We start from the raw sequence: 27,291 nt of genomic DNA on the forward strand, positions 1-27,291 counted from the left end.
TCAACAGTCCAGGCTGGTGGCGTGGTGTAACGACAATGCACTATGTCACTAAGCAAAAGTCTCAAACTGGTTTCATGAACATGACAATGAGTTTAATATTCTTCAGTGGCCTTCCCAGTCACTGGATCTGAATCCAATAGAACACCTTTGGGATGCGGTAGAACGGGAGCATGAATGTGTAGCAGACAAATCTGCAGACATTGCGTGATGCAATCATGTCAACATGGAACAGAATGACAAAGGAATATTTCCAACATCTTGTAGAATCCATGCCACGAAGAACTAAGGCTATTTTGAGAGCAAAGGGAGGCCCTACTCAGTCTCAGTATAGTGTTCCTAATAAAGTAAGTGCATATTATCTAGGTTATCTTAAGAGAATGTGGTGTGTCAAAGAAGGGCCATAACCATTGGCAGCATTTAAAATGCACACAAATGTCCTTATTGGATTGTTTTTTTAATTTTTATTCTTATTTATCCTCAAGTTCATGAATTAAATAAGACATTTGATTATATACATGGGATTTAATGTTTGAATCATGTACTTGAAAACATTTAGCTTGTAAAAACAAAACATTAGGCTTAAAAGGGTACTGGTGTGATGTGGATTGCTGTCCAATCAGAAGAGAACTCAGGATGAATCACAAAGAGTTACAAACAGAAAAGCCAGACACAGGCCATTAGCTCAAGGCTGGATTAATTTACTCAGACCAACAAAGTCTCACAGATCTCAGCAGCAAATGTTGTAAGAGTCAAAGGAGAAATGGGCACGTATACATTCAGACGAAACATCACATCAGTCTCCACGGGCTTAACGCAGAACATGGTCTGAACCCTCCTATTATGTTTGGGGTCAATTTGACCCCATTTATTGTTTGACATCTCTTAAAAAAGTTAAGTTTTTTTTTCATCTTGATACTGTATGATTTTTTTTTTTGGTATTTTGGTGGGATTAAACAGTACACCTGTAATAAACATAATGCTATGCAAATCCTATACCAACTTGGCATACAAATGTGTTGTGTTATTTTGACCCTCTGTAAATGTATAAAATTAAAGAAAATATACAACCATTAAAAAATAATTATCAGATTACTTTGTGAATAATTCTGGTGGCACTTTCACTTACTGCTCCTTAGGCTCTAAAATAAGATGTTTCTCACAGATTTTTCATGTTGTTTGATACAAAGCTAGTAATTCAGGAGACGATAACGCATTTCATTACAATTCCTTTGTGTCCATTTCAACTGTTGGCCTCAATTTGAGCCGAAACGTAAAACTGATGATATCTTAACATAACAGGAAGATTAAAGGCCGTTTACAGCTAAAAACAGGGATGGCACACAGGTGTAGACGGTAAAGTGTTGTCTTGGCTGTATCCTGTGGGTCATTGTCATGCTCTTGGCACCCAAGTTCCCCAAATCCCTTGCTCCCGTTTGTGTTCATTTTGTCTACCTTTGTTTTTCCAGGAATCCAGGGTGCGGTAACGGCACGCTAATCGTAAGCGCCCGGCTGGAGGGTTAGACATGGTCACCCCCGTGACTTTCTGGGGTCTCATGCTCCTTCTTCTTTGTTCTCCTTCTGCACCAGGCTGGGCGGCTGGACGCCCTGCTGCTCGTTGCCCTTTCTGCGCTGACGATTCCCACCCCACTTTTCATTCCGCATCCACACACGTTACTTATAAATACGGTGCACTGAATAGTTGCTTTCTGTCGAATAAATTACTTGTTTGTTAAATGGACCTTGTTGTGTGGTCGCCCTTCTTGTTATGATTTACCAACAGTCGTAACAGTAGCAATCATGATCAACAAAATGGTTGTGTCAGGAAATTTTCAATGATACAACAGCTTTGATACACAGGCTTGAATATTTTAATTGATATTTTGAGACAACCTGTATGAACAACAAATGTGAAATAAATGATATGGCAATATGTTTGATGATGATTACAATGTTGAATATGGTGAGTAGTTGAGTACAAATGAATGCTATTAAATGTTAATGTTATCGTTTTTGTTAAAAGGCTCAAATGTAAAAAGGATTGCAGGTAATAGTATTTTGCTCTATGCCTGTTTTACTACAGCCTATACACATGCTGGATGGATTGGCAGCAGCCCACTAAAAACAAACTTTTGTTCAAAGATGTCAAGCGATCAAAAACCATTGCATGATTTGAAACAATAACTCAAACAAACTCCTCATTAAAAAGGTTTACATACTCAGACACACTGATAATGGTTGAAATGACGCATACAATTAAATTTGAGAGTCAATTTTATTTCTTGCACAATTCGTGCTATGAGTTATGTGCAACAGTAATTAAATAACTTTCATAAAGAGGTAAAATAGAAGAAAGCAAACGACACTGCAGGACATATGCATTTATACAGTCATTTACAAACCATAAAGGCCTTGGCATGTGCACATTCACAATGTACAATTATTTCATACACATTACAGCCTCCACACTGGCAGTAAAAGAACAGAAAATGAATTTACATTTTTACATTTTAGGCAGACGCTTTTAATCCAACTGTCATACAGGTTCATCAACAAGTGAAAAGCAGGCCAGTATGTCAACTTAATTTTCTGAATATATGTTGGCAATATGCACTACTATGTTTGTTTCTACAGTATACTCAGTTTTAACATTGTTACTCAATCAATAATATCGGTGACAGCTCACAAAACAAATTCAAGGGAAAATATCCACCTCACAACTTATTGGAAAGTGGCCAAAATATTATTTGAGGAATCAATAACCTACAGACAGTGCTGCTTGGATAAGAAGGCTCTGTGGAAAAGGTCCTCTAGCCTGTAAAAAGCTCCATGGGTCACACGCATTTAGTTTCTGATGAAATTTCCTGGTGTTGAAATAAACATAATGAACCCATTATACATATAACTTCTCACATCGGTGTCACATTAAATCACAGGAGTATTTTAAACCATTCTCCAAGACAAACTTAAACACCTGTCCATCTTCCACCACTGATGCAGATTAAGCAGATCAGCAGTTCAAACATTGTTCATTTGTATATGGATGCCATATGCTCACATTAAAGTCTGCCAGTCTGAACTTCACTTTGAGGGTATTTGCATCCATACGGAGAGGACCTCGTGGGAATTACAGCCCTTTAGAATTGGATCACTGTACAAATACTTATGGACTGCACAACATTAGTTTTCAGCTGATTTCTGAAATCATCATGAAGGATTTTGGTACAATTCATCCGGTGTTGTTGAATTGGATTCAATTGGATGAACACTGGAAACACTTCACACAATGCACATCTCATGAAGTATGCTTCCATAAAATACTTTACATAAAATAATTTGTCATGTTTTTTGCCCATATGAACGTGGGAGTCATTTAAAACAGATTCTTAATTCAAACAAAATCTATATGAAAAGCTTTTCACCTGCATGTATTATTTGGTGGCTGCATAAATGATTTACCTATGAAACACTTCCCACACTGAGGTAGGTACGGTTTTTCAACTGAATGAAATTTGGCAGCAATTGAAATTCTGTGGACACTTGCGTGGCTCTTCACCTGTATTAATTCCACCCTGGTGATTTTCCATACATGTAGGAATTTCCAGATAGCAAGTTCAATTTGCTTTTCTATAAAAACACATCCCAGTTTGCCATTCACCTGGACAAATTTTTTGAATAGAAAGAATATTTTGCATCAATAAGCAGTATGAATCATCTTGTGACGATTTAAATTTGATATATTGGGAAAGCACTTCCCACAATAAATACAGGTGAAGGGCTTTTCTCCTGTATGCATCATCCGGTGGCTATTTAAATTAGATATTCTGGAAAAGCACTTCCCACACTGAGTACATGTGTAGGGCTTCTCACCTGTATGAATTATCAGGTGGCTATTTAAGTTAGATATTCTGGAAAAGCACTTCCCACACTCAGAACATGTGTAGGGCTTTTCACCTGTATGAATTCTCTGATGTTTATTTAAACCAGATTTGGAATTAAACCACTTCTCACACCATGTACATTTGTATGGCTTTTCATCTGTATGAGTTATCTGGTGGCTATACAAATTTGATTTTCTGGAAAAGCACAGCCCACACTGATAACATTTGAAAGGTTTTTTGCCGGTATGAATTATCAGGTGGCTATTTAAATAAGATACAGTGGAAAAGCACTTCCCGCACTGAGTGCATTCAAAGGACTTTTCCCCTGTATGGATTCTCACATGTCTATTTAAACCAGATTTGGTATTAAAACACTTCTCACAGTTTGTACATTTGTATGGCTTTTCACCTGTATGGATTCTCTGGTGTGTATTTAAATGAGATATTGTAGAAAAGCACATTCCACACACAGTACATTTGTATGGCTTTTCGCCTGTATGAATTCTCTGGTGTGTGTTTAAATGAGATATTGTAGAAAAGCACTTTTCACACAGAGTACACTTGAAGGGCTTTTCATCTGTATGCATTATCCTCTGGTGGCTATGCAAATAAGATTTTCTGGAAAAGCACTTTTCACACTGAGTACATTTGTAGGGCTTCTCAGTTGTATGGATTTTCAGATGTCTATTTAAACCAGATTTGACATTAAAACACTTCTCACAGTGTGTACATTTGTATGGCTTCTCCGCTGTATGGGTTTGACCAGTCTGGTCACTGTGATCTCCTGCAGCTCCATTCATCATGAGATCACTCACTGAACTCTCACTGGATTCCCACTTCATTTCATCAGATCCAATAATAACACATTTAATATCCTGCAAATCGCTGATGTGTTCTGCCTGAAGGTATCCTTCATCATCATCCTCCACTTTGATTTGGTCAGGATGCAGATGGGTTATATATCCCAGCTCTGTGCTGTCTAGGCTTTTTGTACTAAGATCCCCAGTGTGGGGGGAGCCCAGATCAGTTTCCGTTTTAATCAGTGATGTGTGTGTATGGTGTACGTCACTGACCCCGCTGTGTGCTGTCACACACTCTGGCTCCAGTGTGTTGAGTCCTGCTGCAGCACACGTCTCTGACTCTGCCATGTGGACCAGTCCACCGAGTTCCTCTTCTTTCAGTCTGATCCTGTGCTGTTCAGTGAGCTCTGGTAGTGTTGTCTCAGTGTCCTGTCTCAGACACACTCCTGTCTGCATCATACTGCTGCTCCAACCCGTGTAGATGTTCAGCTCCTGGAGGGAAACAGGGGAAGGCTTTAGCCTCAATCAAACAGCTCCTACTGCGGCAGCTGACACAGTCTTGTGCAGGAGGGGTACAACAGACAAACAAAAAACTAATTTCACATCTTGGCTCACTGTAACAGGTTATTTAACAAGGAAATACATACAATTAGAATTGATGAAACTATTAAATAGTTTCAAAAGTGCACTGACAGTTCAACTAATATATATATATATATATATATATATATATATATATATATATATATATATATATATATATATATATATATATGCGTTTGTTTTTTTGTTTAGTTTTTTTACATCAGAAGCCGGAATCGGTATGAATTTGCCTGCACGTAATGCTACATCAAAATCAATGAGGTCATTATAGAAAATCTAACCACACTGGAGGCTCGCAATGTTTTTCAAAACAGCCCCAGAATGGATATTGTGTTGGTGAAATGCTATTCAAATTGTAGCCAACCCCTATCTTGACATTAATGGGTGTTTTCTAATTATAAAAAGGTGACATGTGCCTTGTTCTTTTTCACTCTAGCAGCTGGGTCATTCCAGGTCAATTCAACAGTTTGAGCCACATGGTCACAGAGGTTAATGAGATTTAGCATGGTTTTGGACCACATGGTCACAGAGGTTAATGAGATTTAGCATGGTTTTGGACCACATGGTCACACAGTTTAATGAGATGTAGCATGCTGATCTAGCCTTACAGGAAATCTCAGGAACACTCTCAGATACACTTGTCTCAGATTGTTAACCTGGGAGATACGGGCGAACAAAGTTTGCACTAGTTAGCATGACACCATGACTTTGGGCGGACTCAAATTGCAGACAGGTGGACTAGTTAGCGTGTAAATCAAGCGCAGAGGTTAACGGTCATGCGATCAAGTGCATCCCAAACTCAAGTACAAAACTGCCAAGCACACGTGGAATTCACCGGAAGCTCTTTGAGTTCTTGCTGTACTAGTGAGGACCGAAAATATAAGTCTGCCTCAGAGCGCATTTCATTGCCAGTAGTCATGGTTTTCAAAGCTGACAGCAAAGAAGAAATTCACATTCAATCACATATAATGGAATGCAGATTATCTAGGCAAAAAGACAATGCAGCAGGTAATGAGGGCATAAAACTACTTATGCTAGTAAATGTCACTGACTAGACCAACGTTAGCCATGAATATCATGAATAACATTTTCTCTCATCTTTAATATCTCATCATTGCTAAGCATTTTTCCCTTTTCCTAAAACTATACCAAGAAACCACAAATAACAAATACATTTTTCTGCTATAACATAGCTAGATAGCCAACTGTCACTTCAGATGTCAGTCACTGCTGCTAGTCTAACTTGCACTGGAAGCATTTCTCACTATGGTCAGAAGATGTTCAGTGTTCCCCAAGTGCCGGCTGCCAGCTAAACGGCACGTGTAGCTGGCCGGCTACTCTATAAAACATCATTATATCTTTAAAAATATATTTTCAATTGTATTCAATTGTATCTGTAATAATAGCCTAATAATACTGTCCGCTGCCAACTGCATTGTCACACGCTAGTTTCATGAATCAATGTGACGTTAATTATGTGCTCTCTTGGGAGAGAGGAACGTGCCACTCTCTGCGCTGACAGCTTGTCATTTTCTCCGCAAACGTATTATTCTATTTTCTGTAGGCCATTTCACATAGTTATAAGCCAGCTAGGCAACACATTAAGTTCCATCAGCATTTACCTGGTTAGCAAACTACCCTGAACAGTAAAATAGTTGTAATGTTAGAAGAATAAAGTAAACCATATTATAAGCTATACAATCCCTAAGGTTAGCTACTACTATCCTATATCATGATCCATTTCATAGCCTGGAGGGTAGCTAACTTTACAATTGGCTACTCTGACACATTCTTGAACAGTTTGCTGACCGAGGGTAACACCATCTTAATTAACATTGATATTAATAAGAACATAGGCTACGGTGCAAACTGTTACAGGTCACTGGCTAAACGTTAACTGCAAGATATAGATATACTAGATCAATTCATTTTTAAGATCCGATTTGTGCACTCCGCAACATATGAGACTTCAGGGGCTGAACATCAGGCAAAACGTTAGTTTATTATTTGTCCAGCATAGAAAGGCGAAGTTAGGCAATTGCAAAATGGAGGAGTTAATATAAATGTTAATATAAACCTTATCTAATTCTCCAATTCATGAAATTGAAATTCCGTTAAATTCATTAGCCATCACAAAATGAAAGATTTGATGAAAGTAAAAGCAAAGGCAATCAACATTGTAAAGCTACTTTGCTTTTTAAGCTATAAACGAACAGGAAAAACACAGTATCCACTTTGTCTCCATTGGATTTGGCGTTGAACAAAGTAACGTTATTGCATCCGTTATGGCAATTCAGCGAAACCATGCATCATTTGGTGTTGCAGAAAATGTCTTAAATACAATTTATGTAGCCTATAGAATGTAATATATAAGTGTGCATATGATTTAGGCTACTTAACAGAGGCATTAAGAAAGAGTTCAATTGATTCATCAGTGACTATGAATTGGCAAACCAAATTTGATTGGTACTTAATTCAGATTTTACCAATAGGATATTTTATTAAACAATTGAGTGATTCCAATTGTGTCCTAAATTCATGTGAAGAATATGAACGATTAAATATCATACTGGAATGGTTTTTGGTTTTGTAGAGGGAGATCAGTCAGCCTCCACACCAGAGCCAGTCAGGCCCCAGTCAGCCTCACAGACAGACCCACAGAGAGCCCCAAAGCCAGCTCCACAGAGAGCCCCAAAGCCAGCTCCACAGAGAGCCCCAATCCCAGCCTCACAGAGAGCCTCCATGCAGTGCAGAGATAGAGGAGGAAGAAGCCCAACCCCGAATAAACAAATCAGTTATTGTTCAATATCATTCAAGTGAAACATCTTTTAGGTAATGCTTTGTAAAAGCATGTATGTCCAGAGCGACATACAGTTGATTAGACAAAGCGGGAGACAGTCCAGGGATGTGCGGATCTTATTGTGGCGACACAATCAAACCACTGACCTTGCATGTCCCAGTCATGTACCTTAGCCACTATGCTACAGGCTGTCCCAGTCATGTACCTTAGCCACTATGCTACAGGCTGTCCCAGTCATGTACATTAACCACTACGCTACAGGCTGCCCCAGACATGTACCTTAACCACTATGCTACAGGGTCATGTACCTTAACCACTACGATACAGGCCACCCTACAGTTTATTCAAGTAAATATTCATTCATATTTTCTTCTTTCTTTCTGAACAAGATTACATTTTATGTGAAGTCACTGTGTACATATGTATATGTATATGTGTGTGTGTGTGTGTATACACACACACACATATATACATATACATATATAAACAGTACTTTGCAAAGGTTTTGGCAGGTATGAAAATGCTGTAAAATGAGGATGCTTTCAAAAATAGAAATGTTAATAGTTTATTTTTATCAATTAACAAAATGCATGAACAGAAGTGAATGAACAGAAGAAAAATCTAAATCAACATTTCAAAACAGCATCAGTTCTTCTAGGTATACTTGCACACAGTTTTTGAAGGAAATCGGCAGGTAGGTTGTTCTAAACATCTTGGAGAACTAGCCACAGTGGATTTAGGCAGCCTCAAATGCTTCCGTCTCTTCGTGTAATCCGAGACAGACTCAATGATGTTGACATCAGGGCTCTGTGGGGGCCATACCATCACTTCCAGGACTCCTTGTTCTTCTCTATGCTGAAGATAGTGCTTAATGACATTGGCTGTATGTTTGGGGTCATTGTCCTGCTGCAGAATAAATTTAAATTTATGCTTCACTGTTGCCTGCATTGCACCAGCCCTTCGGTAACAAAATGCCTTCTGTTACAGCCCAATATTTCAAATGTTTTCGTGCATAGTTGAGTCACTTGGCCTTGTTTCCACGTCGTAGGTATGGCTTTTTGCCCGCAATATATAACTGTAAAACTCTCTTCTCAAAATAATAAATAGGAATTTAAAATAAGTGCAAAATTATTTATTTGGTGAGTAGCCAAGCGGAATAAACCACACCAGTTCTAAGGACATAATCCACTTCAGGGTGGTTTTTGGTCGTGAAGGTGTTGCCATCGGGCTATTGTTCACTTCACTCTAGTCAGCAGATTCAGAGTAAGTGTGAAAAACACATGCAATGATGTCACCAACACTTATTTTTCAGACTTCTACTGCTGTCGGCTGCGTTGTGTGTTCAGAGATGTTCTTCTGCATACCACTGTTGTAATGTGTGGTTATTTGCATTAGTCACCTTCCTGTCTGCTTTGACCAGTCTGGCCATTCTCCTCTGATGTCTCTCATTAACAAGGGGTTTCTGTCTGCAGAACTGCTGCTCACTGGATTTTCATTATTTTTTCACCATTCTTCTCAAACTGTAACTAGTCTGCGTGAAAAACCCAGGAGATCAACGGTTTCTGAGATACTAAATACTGGTCTGCCACCAACAATCATTCCACTGTCAAAGTCACTTAGATCACATGTTTTGCCCATTCTGATGGTCGATGTAAACATTAACTGAAGTTCCTGACCCGTGTCTACATGATTGTAAGCATTGCATTGCTGCCACACAATTGGCTGATTAGATAATCGCATGAATAACTACGTGTAATAAAGTAAATAAATATTCCTAAAAGTGCTCGGTGAGTGTATATTTCATTAAATATCGCATCCCATAACTATACAGTATTAGTAGATCCAAACAGTAAGCTTCCACAAGTTTTACTGCTCGCCAACTAAATAGTTCATGTTATTAAAAAAATAACACTATCCGGAAAATCGCGCAGTCGATAATACCCCCCAACGAGAGTGATTATAGCTACTGAAGAGGGAAGTGCCTAATTTTATCGTATTAGCTCTAGTCGAAAACAAACAAACGTTATTTTCTGGCATGTGGGCGATTTGAGTTTCCATTTGACTATAGTGTCAACATCTGTTTTCTCTAAAATCGCCAAAACGGGTTCCCCCAAGTTAGCTACGTTCAGTTACAGTGAACAAAGGCAGCGTTTCGCATAGGCTATTCGCCGATATAAGATATCATGTACAGCTAAATAGATAGCTCGATAATTCGCATAGGCTAGGCTAACTTGTGATAAACGCTCATAGCTAACGTTAGCTAGTTTCTTTCGTACAAAACGGCATTACGGTGTTTTCAGCACCGAATAGCTCTAGCCCGGAGCTAGTCAACTTCACGTCCTGCGGGCCGCAGTGTCTGCAGGTATTTGTTCCTACCGTGCGCTCGACCACCTGCTTTCACGAATTAGTTTATTATCTGAACCAAGCAGGTAAAATAATTAGTGAGATCAGGTGGTGGAGTGTACCGAAGCAAATGCATGCAAACACTGCGGCCCACAGAAGGACGTGGAGAAGAGAAGCGCTGATCTAGCTTAACGTCAGGTGTGTTAAACTGCTGAGACTAGCAAAATAGTAGCTAGGTCTAGGTAATAATTTCACAAATAGGACTGTTTTCGTTTTGTGTTTTATTTACACCATTGCATCAACACAAATAGCCTATCATTAACCATATTTAGCTACCAATGTAAACAATGGACTGTTCAGTGAAATCTGTCGGTGCCGTCGGGCTGCAGCATTGATCATTGATGGAATGCTGGTAAAACGAGCGCTTAAAAGCCACAAAAAGAGTCATTTTATCACATTAGAATTCCACATAAGCATAATTATTGTCTACAACATGTTGATTTAAGCTTAAACCGATATTTTAGCCATAATATTCATATCAATTTCCGGGGGGGAAAAATCGGTTGTCCTCCCTACTAACATAGTGAAATGAACTGAGCTATTTAGCCCAATACGATTTGAAGCGGGTAGGCCAGATAAACAAAGCTAACAGAACTGTTAAAGTATCAAGATTATGAGGAGGAAAAAAAAGCTTACCAATATTCGTTGATGACTCGGACTGTTATTAAACGACTGGATTTTAGGAACTCATTAATGTAATTTTGTCGGCGCAAGATCCCATATCCTTGCTCAAACTGTATGAACTAAAAAGCGTATGAAAATACGCTGAGGTTGAATCAATGAGTAAGGTATGTCTGCAGACCGGAGGCTTCGCGTGGGCGGAGTTCCGGTCACTGACTTTTTGGTCCGACCAATCAGAAAGTTGTAATTAATATTAACCCGACCAGTCACCGTCTAGAATCAGTTGTCAATCACTTTCTAACCCGACTACGTGTTTCTCGCTTTTTATTATTTAATTCTCCCTCCTCCCATGTTAAATTCCAATGGGGGCACAAAGCGGAATTAAACTTCCCTGAAAGTATTTTGAAACTCGATTATGAAAAACAGATTGCGAAAATGTGTTCATTATAAATAAATAATTTGGATATATTTTAGCCTGGACTTTATTTAAACTGGTTGCACCAACCGATTTAGCTCGGTAATTTCGATTTGGTGATTTCTGACTTCTAACGGTCACGAGAGGAATTGCAGTAACAAACACCCTCAACTGACTTTGGCTCCAGAATAGCGACTTCTTCCACTACAGAGACAGCACAAGAAAGTTGATCTAGATGACTTTGTTTATTTTGTACAGAACAGAATACTAATTGTACAAATTAATGTGCAGGTAAATGAGAACTGATGTGATCCAGAAATAATGTTTTTTATGGATAGGAATTTTCATACAGAATATTTTATACTGCACTAACCTGCAGTAAGACTAACCCCAAAGAACACTAACCCACAGTAAGACTAACCCCAAATAACACGAACACTAACCTGCAGTAAGACTAACCCCAAATAACATGAACACTAACCTGCAGTAAGACTAACCCCAAATAACACTAACACTAACCCACAGTGAGAGTAACCCCAAATAACACGAACACTAACCTGCAGTAAGACTAACCCTCAATAACACTAACCCACAGTAAGACTAACCCCAAATAACACGAACACTAACCTGCAGTAAGACTAACCCTCAATAACACTAACCCACAGTAAGACTAACCCCAAATAACACGAACACTAACCTGCAGTAAGACTAACCCTCAATAACACGAACACTAACCCACAGTAAGACTAACCCCAAATAACACTAACATTAACCCACAGTAAGAGTAACCCTCAATAACACGAACACTAACCTGCAGTAAGACTAACCCCAAATAACACTAACCCACAGTAAGACTAACCCCAAATAACACTAACACTAACCTGCAGTAAGACTAACCCTCAATAACACGAACACTAACCTGCAGTAAGACTAACCCCAAATAACACTAACACTAACCCACAGTAAGAGTAACCCTCAATAACACGAACACTAACCTGCAGTAAGACTAACCCTCAATAACACTAACCCACAGTAAGACTAACCCCAAATAACACGAACACTAACCTGCAGTAAGACTAACCCTCAATAACACGAACACTAACCTGCAGTAAGACTAACCCCAAATAACACTAACCTGCAGTAAGACTAACCCCAAATAACACGAACACTAACCTGCAGTAAGACTAACCCCAAATAACACGAACACTAACCTGCAGTAAGACTAACCCCAAATAACACGAACACTAACCTGCAGTAAGACTAACCCCAAATAACACGAACACTAACCTGCAGTAAGGCTAACCCCAAATAACACTAACATTAACCCACAGTAAGAGTAACCCTCAATAACACGAACACTAACCTGCAGTAAGGCCAACTCCAAATAACACAAATTGTCAGGAATCAGAACAACAGGACTCAGTCGCAGGACCACCAGATTCAGTTCAGAGTCTTTATTGTAACTTTGGCAGGTTAAACAGACGGAGGTCAATAGCCAACAAACAGAATCAGCAGAGGTAAGGCAGTTTGTGGTTAATAGTCCAGACAATGGGTCAACTCTTCAGCAAACAGGTACAATAAGGATAATCCAAAACGTAGTTGTGGTCACAGGCGAAGGGTCAATAACAGGCAGGCTAAGCAGACAAAACTGAGAATCCTGAGAATCCAAAAACAAACGTTGATATACAAAAACAGGTCGATAAAATACGGTTCAATATTAAACAGACGGGAAAATCAAAACGTGGAAGTTGGGGGGATGAAACAGGATGTAACAGACCAATCAGAAAATGCTGGAGAGTATGGATAATACACATAATCTGGCAGGGAGCTGAACAAACAAAGGGGTTTAAATAACAGGTAACAAGAGGGCGTGTAGGAAACAAACAGGAAGTGAAAACAGGTGAAACGAATGAATAAGAGTGAATGGGGAAACAGACTGACTACAGAGAGCACAGAGGGTAACAATACAAGGAAATGACTTAGACAAAACCTCGACAATGAAAAACACAGAACCGGATACTAACACTAACCCGCAGTAAGATTAACCCCCAATAACACTAACACTAACCCACAGTAAGACTAACCCCCAATTGTCACATTTCATGTTTGTCATGTCATGTTTCATGTTTAGTCATTGTCTTAGTTACGTTATTGTCATGTCACGTATTTTGTTAGCCTAGTCTCGCCACGTTTTTATGTTTTATTTCTTGTTACGTTTCATTGTCATGTCATGTTACGTTTCATGTTTAGTTCTTGTTACCATTTATTTCTTAGTCTTGCCATGTCATGTTATATTGTCTATTGTCATAATTTTGCAAACTTGTCATGTCACGATTTATGTTGTTTCATGTTATGTTGTACTGTTCATTGTTTAGCATACACTTTTTTGTCACACTTCCCTAATTGTTGCAATTTCCCTTGTCTACTTACTAATCTACTAACGCTAGATCAGGATTGGGTAATACTAACATTCTAACCACGTGTTCATGTTACCTTATGTTTCTTGTGCATGTCATTTACTAATTTACTAACGCTAGGACAGGATAGGTTTATTACTAATGATGACTAATTATCTCGTTAACTTCTCAATCCTTCACACCTGATTTCCATTCTCATGCTGCTCTCAAGCTAATTGTCTACACCTGTCTACACCTGTCTACACCTGCATATAAGCTCAGTTTCATATCAAGTCTTTGCAAAATTGTTGCCTCCTGTTCATTAGCGCATGCTTTAGCGTTATTGTCAAGCCATTGTTTACCCGTTATGATCCAAGCCTGTTTATTGACCAAAGATTATTGACTTCTGTTTTGTTGACCATTGTCTGCCTGTACCACGACTTTGCCTGCTGTCTTTGTGCTTTTGCCCCATGGAGCAGACTTCGGTCTTGACTCTTGTGCCGTCATCGACCCTGAGCCTGCCTACCGTTCGCCTGTACTTCTGCCCAGCTGACAGCTTTCCTGGACTTTTTGCATGGTGTACCGATTACGAGACTGCCTTCTACCTCGGTACTATACTTTGGTTTTGCCTGGATTTCACGTGTATGAACTTTGCTTGTTTTTCGACTACGTTCTCTGGATATTCCCTGAATAAAGCCCTGACGGGACTTTATTACACCTCTGTTGAGTCATGCATTTTGGGTCCAACCCCCCACGCACCCGTCTCACCAATAACACTAACCCACAAGGTTCAAATAAATACTGGCTGAGCAATCACATTTATGTCATATACAGATATTTGACAGACACAGACAGTGAGAGACCCCAGTCCCAGTCTATTTTAGATCCAGCCTGGAGCTGCTTGTAATCTGGCGAGGTTGAACTAAATAAAAAATAAAAAATTCCAAGCTGGCAGGGCGGCCTGTAGTGTAGCAGTTAAGGTACATGACTGGGACACGCAAGGTCCATGGTTCCATCCCCGGTCTAGCCATGATAAGATCCGCACAGCCATTGGGCCCTTGGGCAAGGCCCTTAACCCTGCATTGCTCCAGGGGAGGATTGTCTCCTGTTTAGTCTAATCAACTGTACGTCGCTCTGGATAAGAGCGTCTGCCAAATGGCAGTAATGTAATGTAAATAGCTAATATAAAGCCTACATACTATGTATGTAAATATGATGCAGGGTCATACATATGCATGTTGTTGTGGAGGCCCTATTAAGCATTTAGTGAATGCTGTTATCTATGGTTTTCAGCAACTTGAACCATGTTCCGTTCAGCATTCCATAGCTCACAGTGTTCCGTACTCTTGACCTTTTCTCCCAAATAAAAAACAATCTGGAAATACTTGTATTACAGATAAAAACTTGTTGCGAAATGCTACTGTCACTCTTCCCTTCAACACCATTAACATAAACCACACTGCGTGCACTTTGCCCATTGTAAGTAAATACTGTTACCCAACCCCAGCTGGCTGCAGCGGAGGTGATCATATAGCATGCTAAAAGTGGGGACAGCTTGGCATTAAAAATGACAATATAAAACAGAAATATTCATTCATTCATTATCCTAACCCGCTTATCCAGAACAGGATCACAAGGGGGGCTGGAGCCTATCCCAGCATACATTGGGTGAAAGGCAGGAATACACCCTGGACAGGTCGCCAGTCCATTGCAGGGCACACACACCATTCACTCACACACTCATACCTAAGGGCAATTTAGACTCTCCAATCAGCCTAAGCTGCATGTCTTTGGACTGTGGGAGGAAAATAAAATGATAAACACTTACGTCGTGATTAACAAGCAGCAACCGTGGCACAATTCTTTGGATGGTGTTTGACGTGGAGATATTTTATATTATTGCAGGATACCATAACACCGCGAAACCGCCCAACCCTAACATCAATAGAACCCAACTGGGGAACATTCCGCCACAAAGGCCAGCAGGTCCGCTCACCGCTCAGGCTCACTTGTGTCTGTGGTCACAGGCTCATACACAATGCAGACATCCCAAGTTGACAAAACTGTATTCAGGGAGATTCAGAGGGCATTTCAGGGTGTCATGGACGCAGCAAACCAACTGGGGACTGCTGCCGCCATTACGGCAATCTCAATTACACAAAAACTGCTATATCTCTTATTATTACTCCTATAACCCTATTTACCACAGCTCTTGGATATGTGATAAGACAAAATATAATTTTTTTTTTCATGTGGCAGCTGAATTTTGCATAACCCTGCTGCTTCACCCTGAGAATGACACAGGACATTTCCGAATTATGAGTAATAGGCCTATATTACATTACATTAATGGCATTTGGCAGATGCTCTTATCCAGAGCGACGTACAACAAAGTGCATACCCATAACCAGGGATAAGTGCGCTGAAGTACAATTTCAACTGCTACCAGTACAACAACGATACGGACCAGGGCCTATTTTCTTTTTTTTTTCTTTTTTCTTTTTTTTTAAACAAACAAATAAACAAACAACAAAGCAAAAGTGACCAAACTTAACTAGCCAAACACTGCTTACCTAGCCAAACTAAAAATACCGATACACAAAAAGTAAATCACAGAAAGACAACAATTAAGGTTCACAGGGAGGTAGGGAGGGACGGGGAGACGGGGTGCTGCTTGAAGAGGTGCGTCTTCAGTTTGCACTTGAAGGTGGGAAGAGATTTTACAGTTCTGACCTCAACGGGGAGTTCATTCCACCACCGTGGAGCCAGAACAGACAGTAATCGTGAGCGTGAGGTGGAAGTTCGGAGAGGGGGAGGTGCCAAGCAGCCTGTGAAGGCTGAACGAAGAGGTCTGGCAGGGGTCTAGGGTCTGATGATTTTTTGTAGCTAAGCTGGGGAAGACCCCTTAACTGCTTGGAAGGCTAGCACCAATGTTTTGAATTTGATGCGAGCCATGACAGGCAGCCAGTGGAGGGAAGTAAGCATATAGCCTACCTATGCCGAGCCTCTATGTTACTATGTCACATTTTGATGTCTGCGCACTTTCAGTAACGTTTCCACTGTATGTTAATGCTAAGAGTTTGATTTACTTGCGATATTGGCTCAGGCGGTAAGAGCAGTTGTCTGGCAGTCGGAGGGTTGCAGGTTCAATCCCCCGCCCAGGCGGTGTCGAAGTGTCCCTGAGCAAGACACCTAACCCCCAAATGCTCCCAACGAGCTGGTCGGTGCCTTGCATGGCAGCCAATCGCCGTCGGTGTGTGAGTGTGTGTGTGAATGGGTGAATGAGAAGCATCAATTGTACAGCGCTTTGGATAAAGGCGCTATATAAATGCCAACCATTTACTTGCTTTCAAATTATGTAAGCGCAATGAAACATTAACTTACATAATTTATCATGGCGGTGGCATTACATTACATTAATGCCATTTGGCAGATGCTCTTATCCAGAGCGATGTACAACAAAGTGCAAAGTGCATACCCATAATGCATGAGGCTAAAATAAAATAAAAAACTAATACAGCTTATTGGACCAGTGGCAGTGGCAGCAGCTGGTTATGGGCCCTTCCTCTCAGACGCATGCATGCACACACAAACGCATATAACAGAGATTTCACAGACAATATTTCGGATTTGATTTGGCTCATGAGTAACATATTATTATTGGGACACAGGCTACATAATTTAGAACATTTGTATAAATCAAGTCAGAACCATGGACCAATGAGGATGGTCATAAAATCAACAAATCAATTTACAATAGTTGGGATGTTTACATAACTGAAGCTTAGGCCACTCATGTGTCAGTATCAGAGGAAAAGCACAACACACTAAATTCACTGTTCACTGTGTTCTTATGCCTAATTCACTGAATGCATTCCCCCCCCCCCCAATAAATTAATGTATGAAAATTAGTTCATTTCTTAGCTTTTGTTTTATCTTTCAACTTATTGGCATTATTATTTAAAAAATTAACAGTATATTTCTTGCAGGTACTTCTTATTATAGACGTACCTCCTCCTGCAGTTGATAAAACGAAACATACCAAACTTGCCAATCAAACATCCACACACCAATTTGGTCGCAATTTACACTTTCTATATCATAACGTTTTTAAAAACAGCCCCCTGACTTAAAGGTACAATAGGTGAGATTTTTTTTCGGTTAAAACCCATTGTAAATCCCTTCGTATTGTTGAAAAAGGCTCACTGACTTGTTGACTCACACTCTGCCTATGTTTATAGTCCTTAAATTCGGGTTTCAAAATTTACAGTTGACGAGCCGTCACTGTATAGAAACATTGTACAATAATTAAAGCTCATTGGTTGAAAATCGGTTCTAATTGGCACAGCCAATGGCGTGGGGGCTTATTCTGATTGTTCGCGTGTAGCTGCCCAAATTGCACTCCAGACAAGCGATCACTTAAACTCTGTATACTACTGCTTATTATCCAAGTGAAGACTACATATCTACTTATAAAACAAAACCAGTTCGCAATCGGTACAGCAACAACAAACTGCTATCTTCTTATAACTAGATATGTATTATTCACTTGGATAATAAGCAATAGTATACAGACTTTCAATGATCACTTGTCTGGAGAGCAATTTGTGCAGCTACACGTTCCTTTTATAGCTTTACGTCTTCAATCATGCGTGTTTAGTTAAACCTTTATTTGTCTAGTTCCATTATTTTGTAAAAACTTTTGTCATGCAATTTCAGCGCAATTCTCGTGTAAATAAGACCTGTTGGACGGAGAGCGAGAGTTGCTCTTATTGTGAAATAAAAATACCAAAGCATATCGGAAGTCAAAAACCGGAAGTGTCCTTGGGGCTCGCTTCACAGTATTCGCAGATTCGGTTGTGTTCGATCAGATACTTTGATAAAAAACTGTCTTTGGCGCGGTTCGTTTGGCCTGTGATTTTAGGGATCTGTGTTGTAGAAGCAGTCCTGACGCATCATGACATCAAACAGACATGCTAGTAATCAACCTGCTGAATGCGGCTCCAACGCGGACCTGAAGACACACTTTCGTGTTTGTAGGTTCATCATGGAAACAGGTAACGTTAACGTTAGCTAAGTTAGGCTCGCTGATATTGTTTATTATTAATGATTTTTTATTATTATTATTATAGCTAGTCCGTGACATTTCCGTTTACTCTAACGTAGACCCACCGTAAACACCAGGTTAGCTAGTTAGTTTCGAACAGTGCAACTTTCATGACGAATAAATTGAACATTACTTCCAGATTGGCTCTAGTTTTTGCGTGTGTGTGAAGGATAATGCCTTACGTTTTCATGTAAAAAAAAAAAAAAAAAGATATTGTTAAGATTAAGATTTAATAGAGATATTGTCTGCATAACACAGTGTAAAACTTTAGTAGTGCGTCAGGTGCTGTTCGGAACATCGGGAGCTAACACGGTCTTTCGAACATAGGGATGTTGTGCAGTTATTTGTCGTTTTCTGAGTTGTTATTGGTCCAATTCACATCAATCCCAGTGTTTTTGCGTCGGGAATAGGCAATAAGCAACCATAATCCTAAACCACATTCGTCTGGAGAAAAACTACCATTGAACGGACGTTAACTTCTAGTGGAAGAGTATAACTTCCGCTTCCCGTTCTGTTGGAACGCATTGAATTAACTGCGTTATTGTTACTCCCGAATGATCTGCCTGCATAACGTGAACGGTACAGGCTGTGGACGTGTTTTAGTCACCCAAATGTAATAATCCCCACATTCATACAACTCTTTCAGTCGTAGTCCATGCCATTCTTAGCTAAAAGGCTAAATTAATCTCGGGTCAGCACTCCAATATGCTTTCTGGATTTGGTCTGGCATGCAGCCATTTGCACGAAGGCTAAGGGCTGACTGCAGACTTTGACATGCGCCCGTTGCTGCAGAATCTGAAATCTACGTTAGCTCTCTGAAACGCTTTGTGTTGAACGGGTTATCCGCTTGCTAATTATCTTCATATGATGGCGGATGTGATGTTTATAGCCTAATGAATTGCCAATCGTACAGAGTTTCCAACTAGCGTGAGACTCACACTTTCAGGCGCTGTCTCACGCCGTCGAGAGGGCAATGCATCTCACGCTAAAATATAATTTATTTCTGAGGGGGGCATTCAATCTCACGCCAAGACAGCCCTGAAAGTTGGCAACTCTGCTGTAGGTTCATTACATGTCCAACAGTTTGAAACTTTGAGGACACTGAACTTCTTTTGGTTGCCGTAGCAAGTGGTTGCCTGGACAGTTAAGTCCATGGGTGTACCTACTTCGTGCCAGTGCCGGTCAATACGCTTGAACTCATCCTTTGGCTGCACCACCATCGCCAATTGTCACAAAATAAATGTATTTAGTATTTGGCAAAAACGTGCACGATAGCATAATTAGCTAGATAGAAAAATAGTTTGGTAGAGCTAACAAGAGATGTGTACATTTCTCCTGATTCTTTCTTTTAGGAGTCAAACTCGGGATGCATTCGGTCCCCGTAGCAACGGCGTGTGCACTGTACCATCGTTTCTTCCAGTCCGCCAGCTTACGGGTGTACGAGCCCTACCTGGTGGCCATGTCGGCTATCTACCTGGCCGGAAAAGTGGAGGAACAGCACCTGAGAACGCGTGACATCATCAATGTCTGTCACAGGTAATCTTGTTTGACTCCTGTTTTGAAAGGTTATGGACATTTGCATGCGTTAAAATCCGGTTTTAAGGAATGTTAGTTGTGCTTTTGAAAGCTATTTTTTAAATCGGTTCTCCCTTGCTCTCATTTTTTCTCTGTTTCTTCCTCTTACTCCGTCCTCCCCTCCTTTCCCCCTCTCTCCTCCCTTCTCCCTCTCTTCTCCTCCTTCCCCCTCTCTCTCCCCCCTCTCTCCCCCCTCCCCCCTCTCCCCTCTCCTCTCTCAGGTACATGCACATGGACAGTGAGCCTCTGGAGCTGAACACTCAGTTCTGGGAGCTGAGAGACAGCGTTGTCCAGTGTGAGCTCCTGGTTCTGCGGCAGCTGAACTTCCAGGTGTCCTTCCAGCACCCCCACAAGGTGACCCGCCTGGTGACACCCCTTCTTCCTCTCGCCTGTTCATCATCATCGAGAGCACTTTAGAATGAAGGGAAACTCGCCATAACGTCACCAATGTGCAGCGCGCACGGCGGCCATTTTGTGCCAGAACGCTGGTGGAGAGGGAGCAGTTAAAGCCCCAAGACTCTGCCACGAGAGGAGAGCCAGTGGCTATACTGCTTCAATCTGCACAACTGACCCGAAAGCTGCTTTCACATGATCGGCGTCAAAACACTCAACACAGCGTCAAGCCATTCAATTCTTATGGAGGGAGTGTTGAAGCCCAACTTGGCGCCATCAACGTACAAATTGTTTAAACTTTGAGCGTGTTTGAAGCTGACCTTTTCTAATGAATCCAGTCCATAGCTTACAGCTTTGTATGAAGCAGGCATACGCTACCTAGCATCACAGACAGAGCTGTTTCACATAGGCCATCGTTTCTCAATCTATGGGCTGTGGACCGGTGCCCGATTGAAGAAGTGGAGAAGTGGGGAAGTCGCTGCCGGTCCCCTGAATCCTGCCCTTACTCCACTCAAAATTCAATTTCTTTTTCTGTCTGCTCGACACACCCCGTACTTACGTCGCCTGTCCATCATTCTCTAACATGAAGCTTTCCCGCCCGCGAGAGGTTACGTGCTCTGTTCTATCTCTGTCACTCTGAACGTTCAATCACAGGCATACACACACTACGTCTACGAGCTCAATATGGCTCAAAGCAAGCTAGCATCAAGGGTTTCTTTAAAAGGCAACCTGCTACACCTACTAATGCTCCACCTGATGTTCCCAATGAACCACCGGCAAAAAAACATCGCCCATTTACTTGAAATTATGACCAAAATGACATCAAATTCGGCTTTGTGTCCAACAGTTGGTGTTGAACATTGTTTCGTGCTGATGTGAAAGCAGCCTATCTGTCTCAAGCTGATGCAGAGCAATTGCATACTGTCCCCTCCAAAAGTATTGGAACAGCAAAGCCAATTCCTTTGTTTCTGCTATACACTGAATGCATTTGGGGTTGAGATGAACACGAGACAAGAGTTCAAAATGTCTGCTTTTATTTCCTGGTATTAACACCTAGATTCTCTGTCCCTCTCCATTACTCACTGTCTCCCTCTCTCTATCACTCTCTTTCCCCCTCCATTCTCTATCCCTCTCCATTCTCTATCCCTCTTCCCATTCTGTCCCTCTCTCTGTTCTCTTTCCCTCTCTCTATCACCCTCTCCATTCTCTCTCCATTCTGTCTATCTCTCTCCATTCTCTATCCCTCTCTCCATCACTCCTGTGCGTGCGTGCGTGCGTGCGTCCTCCTCAGTACCTGCTGCACTACCTGCTGTCGCTGAAGGCACTGCTGAACCGGCACAGCTGGTCCCGCACGCCCGTGTGCGAGACGGCCTGGGCCCTGCTGAGGGACAGCTACCACGGGCCCCTGTGCGTGCAGCACCGGCCCCAGCACCTGGCCCTGGCGGTGCTGTGCCTGGCCCTGCACGCCTACGGCCTGGAGATCCCCGCCGGGGAGGGCGAGTGGTGGCAGGTGTGTATGTGGGTGTGTTGTGAGTGAGTATTGGCTGTGCAGTGTGCGTTTGTCTGTCTTGTGTGTAAGTGCGTGTGTGTTTTTAGTTTTGGATTGTACCTCCTAAGTGTGTACTAATAAGAAAATGCTTGCATGCGATGCAACCGACTTTATACGGTGTGTGATCTGTGTTCAGCCATTGGTGTTATTGGTGTAATATGGTTGTGAAGCAGGATTTATGGTGTATGGTATATGGTGTCTAGCTTTTCCCAGCTGTTCACTTCGTAATGGAGACATAAGATTCTGGCCCTCCCGCCCGCTGCAGGTGTTTTGTGAAGACGTCACAAAGCCCATTATTGAGACGATCATCTCTGAGCTCCTGGAGCTGTACGACATGGAAGCCAAGTGCACCTGATGCCCAAAGACCAACAGGAAGGAGAGAAGAGTTGTTTCTCTTTGAGAGCTCGACCAGGAAGTGGTCTGCTTGTGCCTAAAAGTGCAGTTGGTAACCAAGTTGTACAAGATTTCAAGATGACGTTCGGTGCAGGACAACAAAAACAATAAAATGTGCAACACAGGAAAGTCAAGTCAGTACTGGCGTATCGGACTATATGAAGGACGACACAAGACTTCTCATTACAGCCACCTAGTGGTGTGTGAGATTCTGCATCCAGCGGCTACATGCATGTAGCTTAGCGTGTCCTCTGCGTGTGTAAACGGAGTCAGACGCGGGGAAGATTTTGGAGGTGTCTCGGGTGGACTGCAGAAGAAAGGGGCTCCTATTACCCTCTTTCTGATTCAGCATGACGCCATGGGTAGCGGGAACAGGAGCGGGAACTAGGCTGACAGACTCCTCTGTTTCTGGTGCTAAGTAGTGTCACTGCCAGTTACTATTACTACTGTCATTAATGTTTAAATGCATATCATTGCTGCAAGTTGTACAGTCACATTTTATGGTTTTGCAGTTCCTGCTTGTCGATTTTTTTATTATCTGCAGTATACATTTATTCCCTCAATATTTAATCATGTTCTTGTTTTTTTTTCCCATTTCCATGTCATTTTATTAACTGCGTTGTGTTGCCTACATGCAAGAGGGAATCTATGTTCAACAGCAATGCACAAATAAATGCTAGTATGAAAAAAGGTTCAGCCCATCGGGATGGATATATATATATATATATATATGTTCACTGAGCACTTTATTAGGAACACCTGTATACCTACTTATTCATGCGATTATCTAATCAGCCAATCATGTGGCAGCAGTGCAATCCATGAAATAGTTACGGGTCAGGAGCTTCAGCTAATGTTCACATCAACCATCAGAATGGGGAAAACATGGTCTAAGTGACCTTGACCGTGGAATGATTGTTGGTGGCAGTCAGGGTGGTTTCAGTTCATCAGAAACTCCTGGGATTTTCACACACAACAGTCTCTAAGAGTTTCAGAGAATTTGAAAAGTTTGAAAAACAAAACAAAAAAAATCCAGTGAGCAGCAGTTCTGCAGGCAAAAACACCTTGTTAATGAGAGAGGTCAGGGGAGAATGGCCAGACTGGCCAAAGCTGACAGGAAGACAGGTGACAGTAACGCAAATAACCACGCATTACAACAGTGGTATGCAGAAGAGCATCGCTGAACACAATGCGTCAAACCTCTTAAGTGAATCCGCTACAGCAGCAGAAGACCAGTGAGTAATAAATGACTAATAAAGTGCTCACTTGGGTGCATGTTACCGGAGACAGCCTCCCCTTCCCAGTCGCATGGATTCTTGCAACCAAAGGCTTCTATAACGCACGTTTTCGGGTTAGGATCACCATGGGTAATCATTCTACATTCTTCCTTATTCAGTAATTTTAAGTATTTTTTTTTAAAAGACGATCCTCTGGGCCGGTATCTATGAAGCCGCGCAGAGTAAAACTCATGTCTAAAGTGCGTCAGAATTCGGAGAATGGCGCGACTTAGGTCTTAATTGTAGGAGTAAGAATAATGGCGTATACAATTCTTATGTGACAAATATGGTCTTGGCTCCTAAATGATTAAAGGGAGCTCGGGAGATGAGCTCAGCTCGGAGTTGCCAGCTGTGGTGCTTGCACTGAGGCCGAGACTTGGGCCCATTAGTCAGCAGTTAGTAGGTACATTACATTACATTACATTACGTGGCATTTAGCAGCCACGTAATGTAATGTAGGGCTATAAAGGATTAGACATCACAAAAGAATGCAGGCAGCTCACTGATTTGTAATTATAATAGTTGTAAACAAGTTGTTCTAACAGCTTAACATAACTTAAGCTTAGCTTAACATAACTTCAGGTAGTCATTGACTGCAAAGGATTTGCAAGAAAGTACAAATATGGCGATTTTGGAATAAAATGTAGTTTCAGTAGAACTATTTATTTGCAACTTGCTTTCGTGAAGCACATATAGTTGTGTTCAAATAAAAAGTGTGTGAAAAAAAGTGAATAAAGTGCAAATATTTTGTAATAGCTTGTAGTTCAATATTTCAAATGTAGCGGAAACATTACACATTCAATTCCAAATCAAAGCATTAACAAATGTTATCAAGTTTGTATTATTCTTTTACAAGAAGCAAAGAAAAGGAATATCACTCTGTTAAAAAATATGGGAGTGTTGACATTGTTCTCTTCAAACTCTCTTCAAACTGTATAAGCTTAAGTAATTTCTAGATTTAACTTCACTACCATTGTTTTTGATAACTGCTGTGCATCTGCGTTGCATCGAGTCAACCAACTTCTGGCACCTAGAAACAGGTATTTCAGCCCAGGATGAACGACCTACATTCCACAGTTCCTGTGAATTTTTGGGTTTTGCTTCAGAAACTGCATTTTTAATGTCACCCCACAATTTTTTAATGGGGTTGAAGTTAGGGGATTGAGCTGGCCACTCCATTACCTCAATCCTTTTTGTCTGGAGCCAAGATGTTGCTCGCTTACTCGTGTGTTTGTGGTCGTTGATGAAACACCCATTTCAAGCACATGTCCTCTTCGGCATACGGCAACATAATCTCTTCAAGTATTTTGATTTGTTCAAACTAATCCATGATCCCTGGTATATGAACCCAGCATTGTAGTATGAAAAACATCCCCATACCATGATGTTTGCGCCACCATGCTTCACTGTCTTCACAGTGTACTGTGGCTTGACGGACTCAGCTTTTTTAATGTTAGTTTATTCTGTCTGCTCTCACCCAATGACAGAGCAGACCTTTTTAATGTGAGTTTATTCAGTCTGCTCTCACCCAATGACAGACCCAGCCTTTTTAATGTCAGTTTATTCAGTCTGCTCTCATCCAATGATAGACCAAGCCTTTTTAATGTGAGTTAATTGAGTCTGCTCTCACCTAATGACAGCCTAGCTATTTTAATGTGAGTTTATTCAATTTGCTTGGACCCAATGACAGACCCAGCCTTTTTCATGTGAGTTTATTCAGTCTGCTCTCACCCAATGACAGACCCAGCTTTTTTAATGTGAGTTTATTCGGTCTGCTCTCACCCAATGAGAGACCCAGCCTTTTTACTGTGAGTTTATTCAGTCTGCTCTCACCCAATGACAGCCTTAGCCTTTTTAATGTGAGTTTATTCAGTTTGCTTGGAACCAATGACAGACCCAGCTTTTTTAATGTGAGTTTATTCAGTCTGCTCTCACCCAATGAGAGACCCAGCCTTTTTACTGTGAGTTTATTCAGTCTGCTCTCACCCAATGACAGACCAGGCCTTTTGAATCTGAGTTCATTCTGTCTGCTCTCACCTAATGATAGACCCAGCCTTTTACTGTGAGTTTATTCAGTCTTTTCTCACCCAATGACAGACCCAGCCTTTTTAATGTCAGGTTAATCTTTCTGCTCTCACCTAATGACAGCCTCAGCCTTTTTAATATGAGTTCATTCAGTCTTTTGTCATCCAATGACAGACCCAGCCTTTTTAAAGTGAGTTTATTCAGTCTGTTCTGACTCAATGGCAGCCCCAACCTTCATAATGTGAGTTTATTCAATTTGCTTGTACCCAATGACAGACCCAGAATTTTTAATGTGAGTTAATTCAGTTTATTCTGTTTTTTTTTTTATTACAGATTTTTGGGGAAATACAAAGGGGTAAGATTTCTCACAACTCTTTATTCAGTATCTAAATATTGGGGTGCAGGTCGGCTGGCTAAATATTGGGGTGCAGGTCGGCTGGCTTGCTCCTCTCTCTGGCCAGAGCCATCTCCTTTCTGTGGTAAGCCACCATATCCTCATGAGCCTTTTGCTCCTCTCGTTTCTGAAATTGTACCTTGTTCTCCAGAGGATTCTGGCATTCTTCTGCCACTTTAAGGATGCCTTCAGATTTGGTCCAGTCTGTGGCCTCCATCTGAGCCAGCTCCTTTTTAAGAGCGCTTTCCTTTTCTTGCAGGTTCTTGGCCATGCTCTCCAGTTGTCCTGTGAGGGACTCGATCTCTTGCTGGTTCAGCCGTTGCTTCTGCTCCATGGTCTTCTGGAACCTCTTCAGGCCTTTGATCCCATTTTCTAGCATGGCCATCTTTGTAGAGCATTGTTGGGCTCGTTGAATGTAATGTTCTGTTATTTTACACATCCTGTAATTGACAGAGAACACTCTGATCCACACTGTGACGATGCTGGTGATGTACAGCAGGAGAAGACTTGTCTCCTGTACTTCCAGTCCTGGTCTCCATTCTGGAGACCATCGCTCGATGAGCGTGTCACAGAGGCCAAGAAAGCTGGACAATGGTCCAATGCCCTGGACATTTAGGTCTGGGGAAAAGAAAGAATTATATTAACCAAAATCACAGCAGAGC

General features: G+C 41.2%; 2 protein-coding genes across 2 annotated transcripts; one reads left to right on the top strand and one right to left on the bottom strand.

Annotated features, from left to right (window-relative positions):
• Positions 1 to 2,253: 2,253 nt before the first annotated feature.
• On the bottom strand, positions 2,254 to 11,293 carry LOC133109869 (gastrula zinc finger protein XlCGF28.1-like). The gene is made up of 2 exons (XM_061219590.1): positions 11,121 to 11,293; positions 2,254 to 5,170 (listed from the first exon to the last, which is right to left on the bottom strand). The coding sequence occupies exon 2, from the start codon at positions 5,135 to 5,137 to the stop codon at positions 3,692 to 3,694; it is 1,446 nt and encodes a 481-aa protein (XP_061075574.1). The 5' UTR covers positions 5,138 to 5,170; positions 11,121 to 11,293; the 3' UTR covers positions 2,254 to 3,691.
• A 7,412-nt stretch (positions 11,294 to 18,705) lies between these two features.
• ccnq (cyclin Q) lies at positions 18,706 to 23,625 on the top strand. The gene is made up of 5 exons (XM_061220135.1): positions 18,706 to 18,973; positions 20,376 to 20,559; positions 20,820 to 20,952; positions 22,283 to 22,501; positions 22,806 to 23,625. Exons 1-5 carry the CDS (start codon positions 18,874 to 18,876, stop codon positions 22,893 to 22,895), a joined length of 726 nt encoding a protein of 241 aa, XP_061076119.1. The 5' UTR covers positions 18,706 to 18,873; the 3' UTR covers positions 22,896 to 23,625.
• The last annotated feature ends 3,666 nt before the right edge of the window (positions 23,626 to 27,291 follow it).

Source organism: Conger conger, chromosome 14, assembly GCF_963514075.1.
Source record: "Conger conger chromosome 14, fConCon1.1, whole genome shotgun sequence".
Taxonomy (NCBI): domain Eukaryota; kingdom Metazoa; phylum Chordata; class Actinopteri; order Anguilliformes; family Congridae; genus Conger; species Conger conger.

What these genes read in the sequence shown, in the direction of transcription:
- LOC133109869 (XM_061219590.1), bottom strand. Translation starts at nt 5,137, where the DNA reads ATGATGCAGACAGGAGTGTGTCTGAGACAGGACACTGAGACAACACTA.
- ccnq (XM_061220135.1), top strand. Translation starts at nt 18,874, where the DNA reads ATGACATCAAACAGACATGCTAGTAATCAACCTGCTGAATGCGGCTCC. An exon ending in TAGGTTCATCATGGAAACAG is followed by an intron (nt 18,974 to 20,375) that starts GTAACGTTAACG and finishes TCTTTCTTTTAG; the next exon opens with GAGTCAAACTCGGGATGCAT. An exon ending in GGGAGGGCGAGTGGTGGCAG is followed by an intron (nt 22,502 to 22,805) that starts GTGTGTATGTGG and finishes CGCCCGCTGCAG; the next exon opens with GTGTTTTGTGAAGACGTCAC.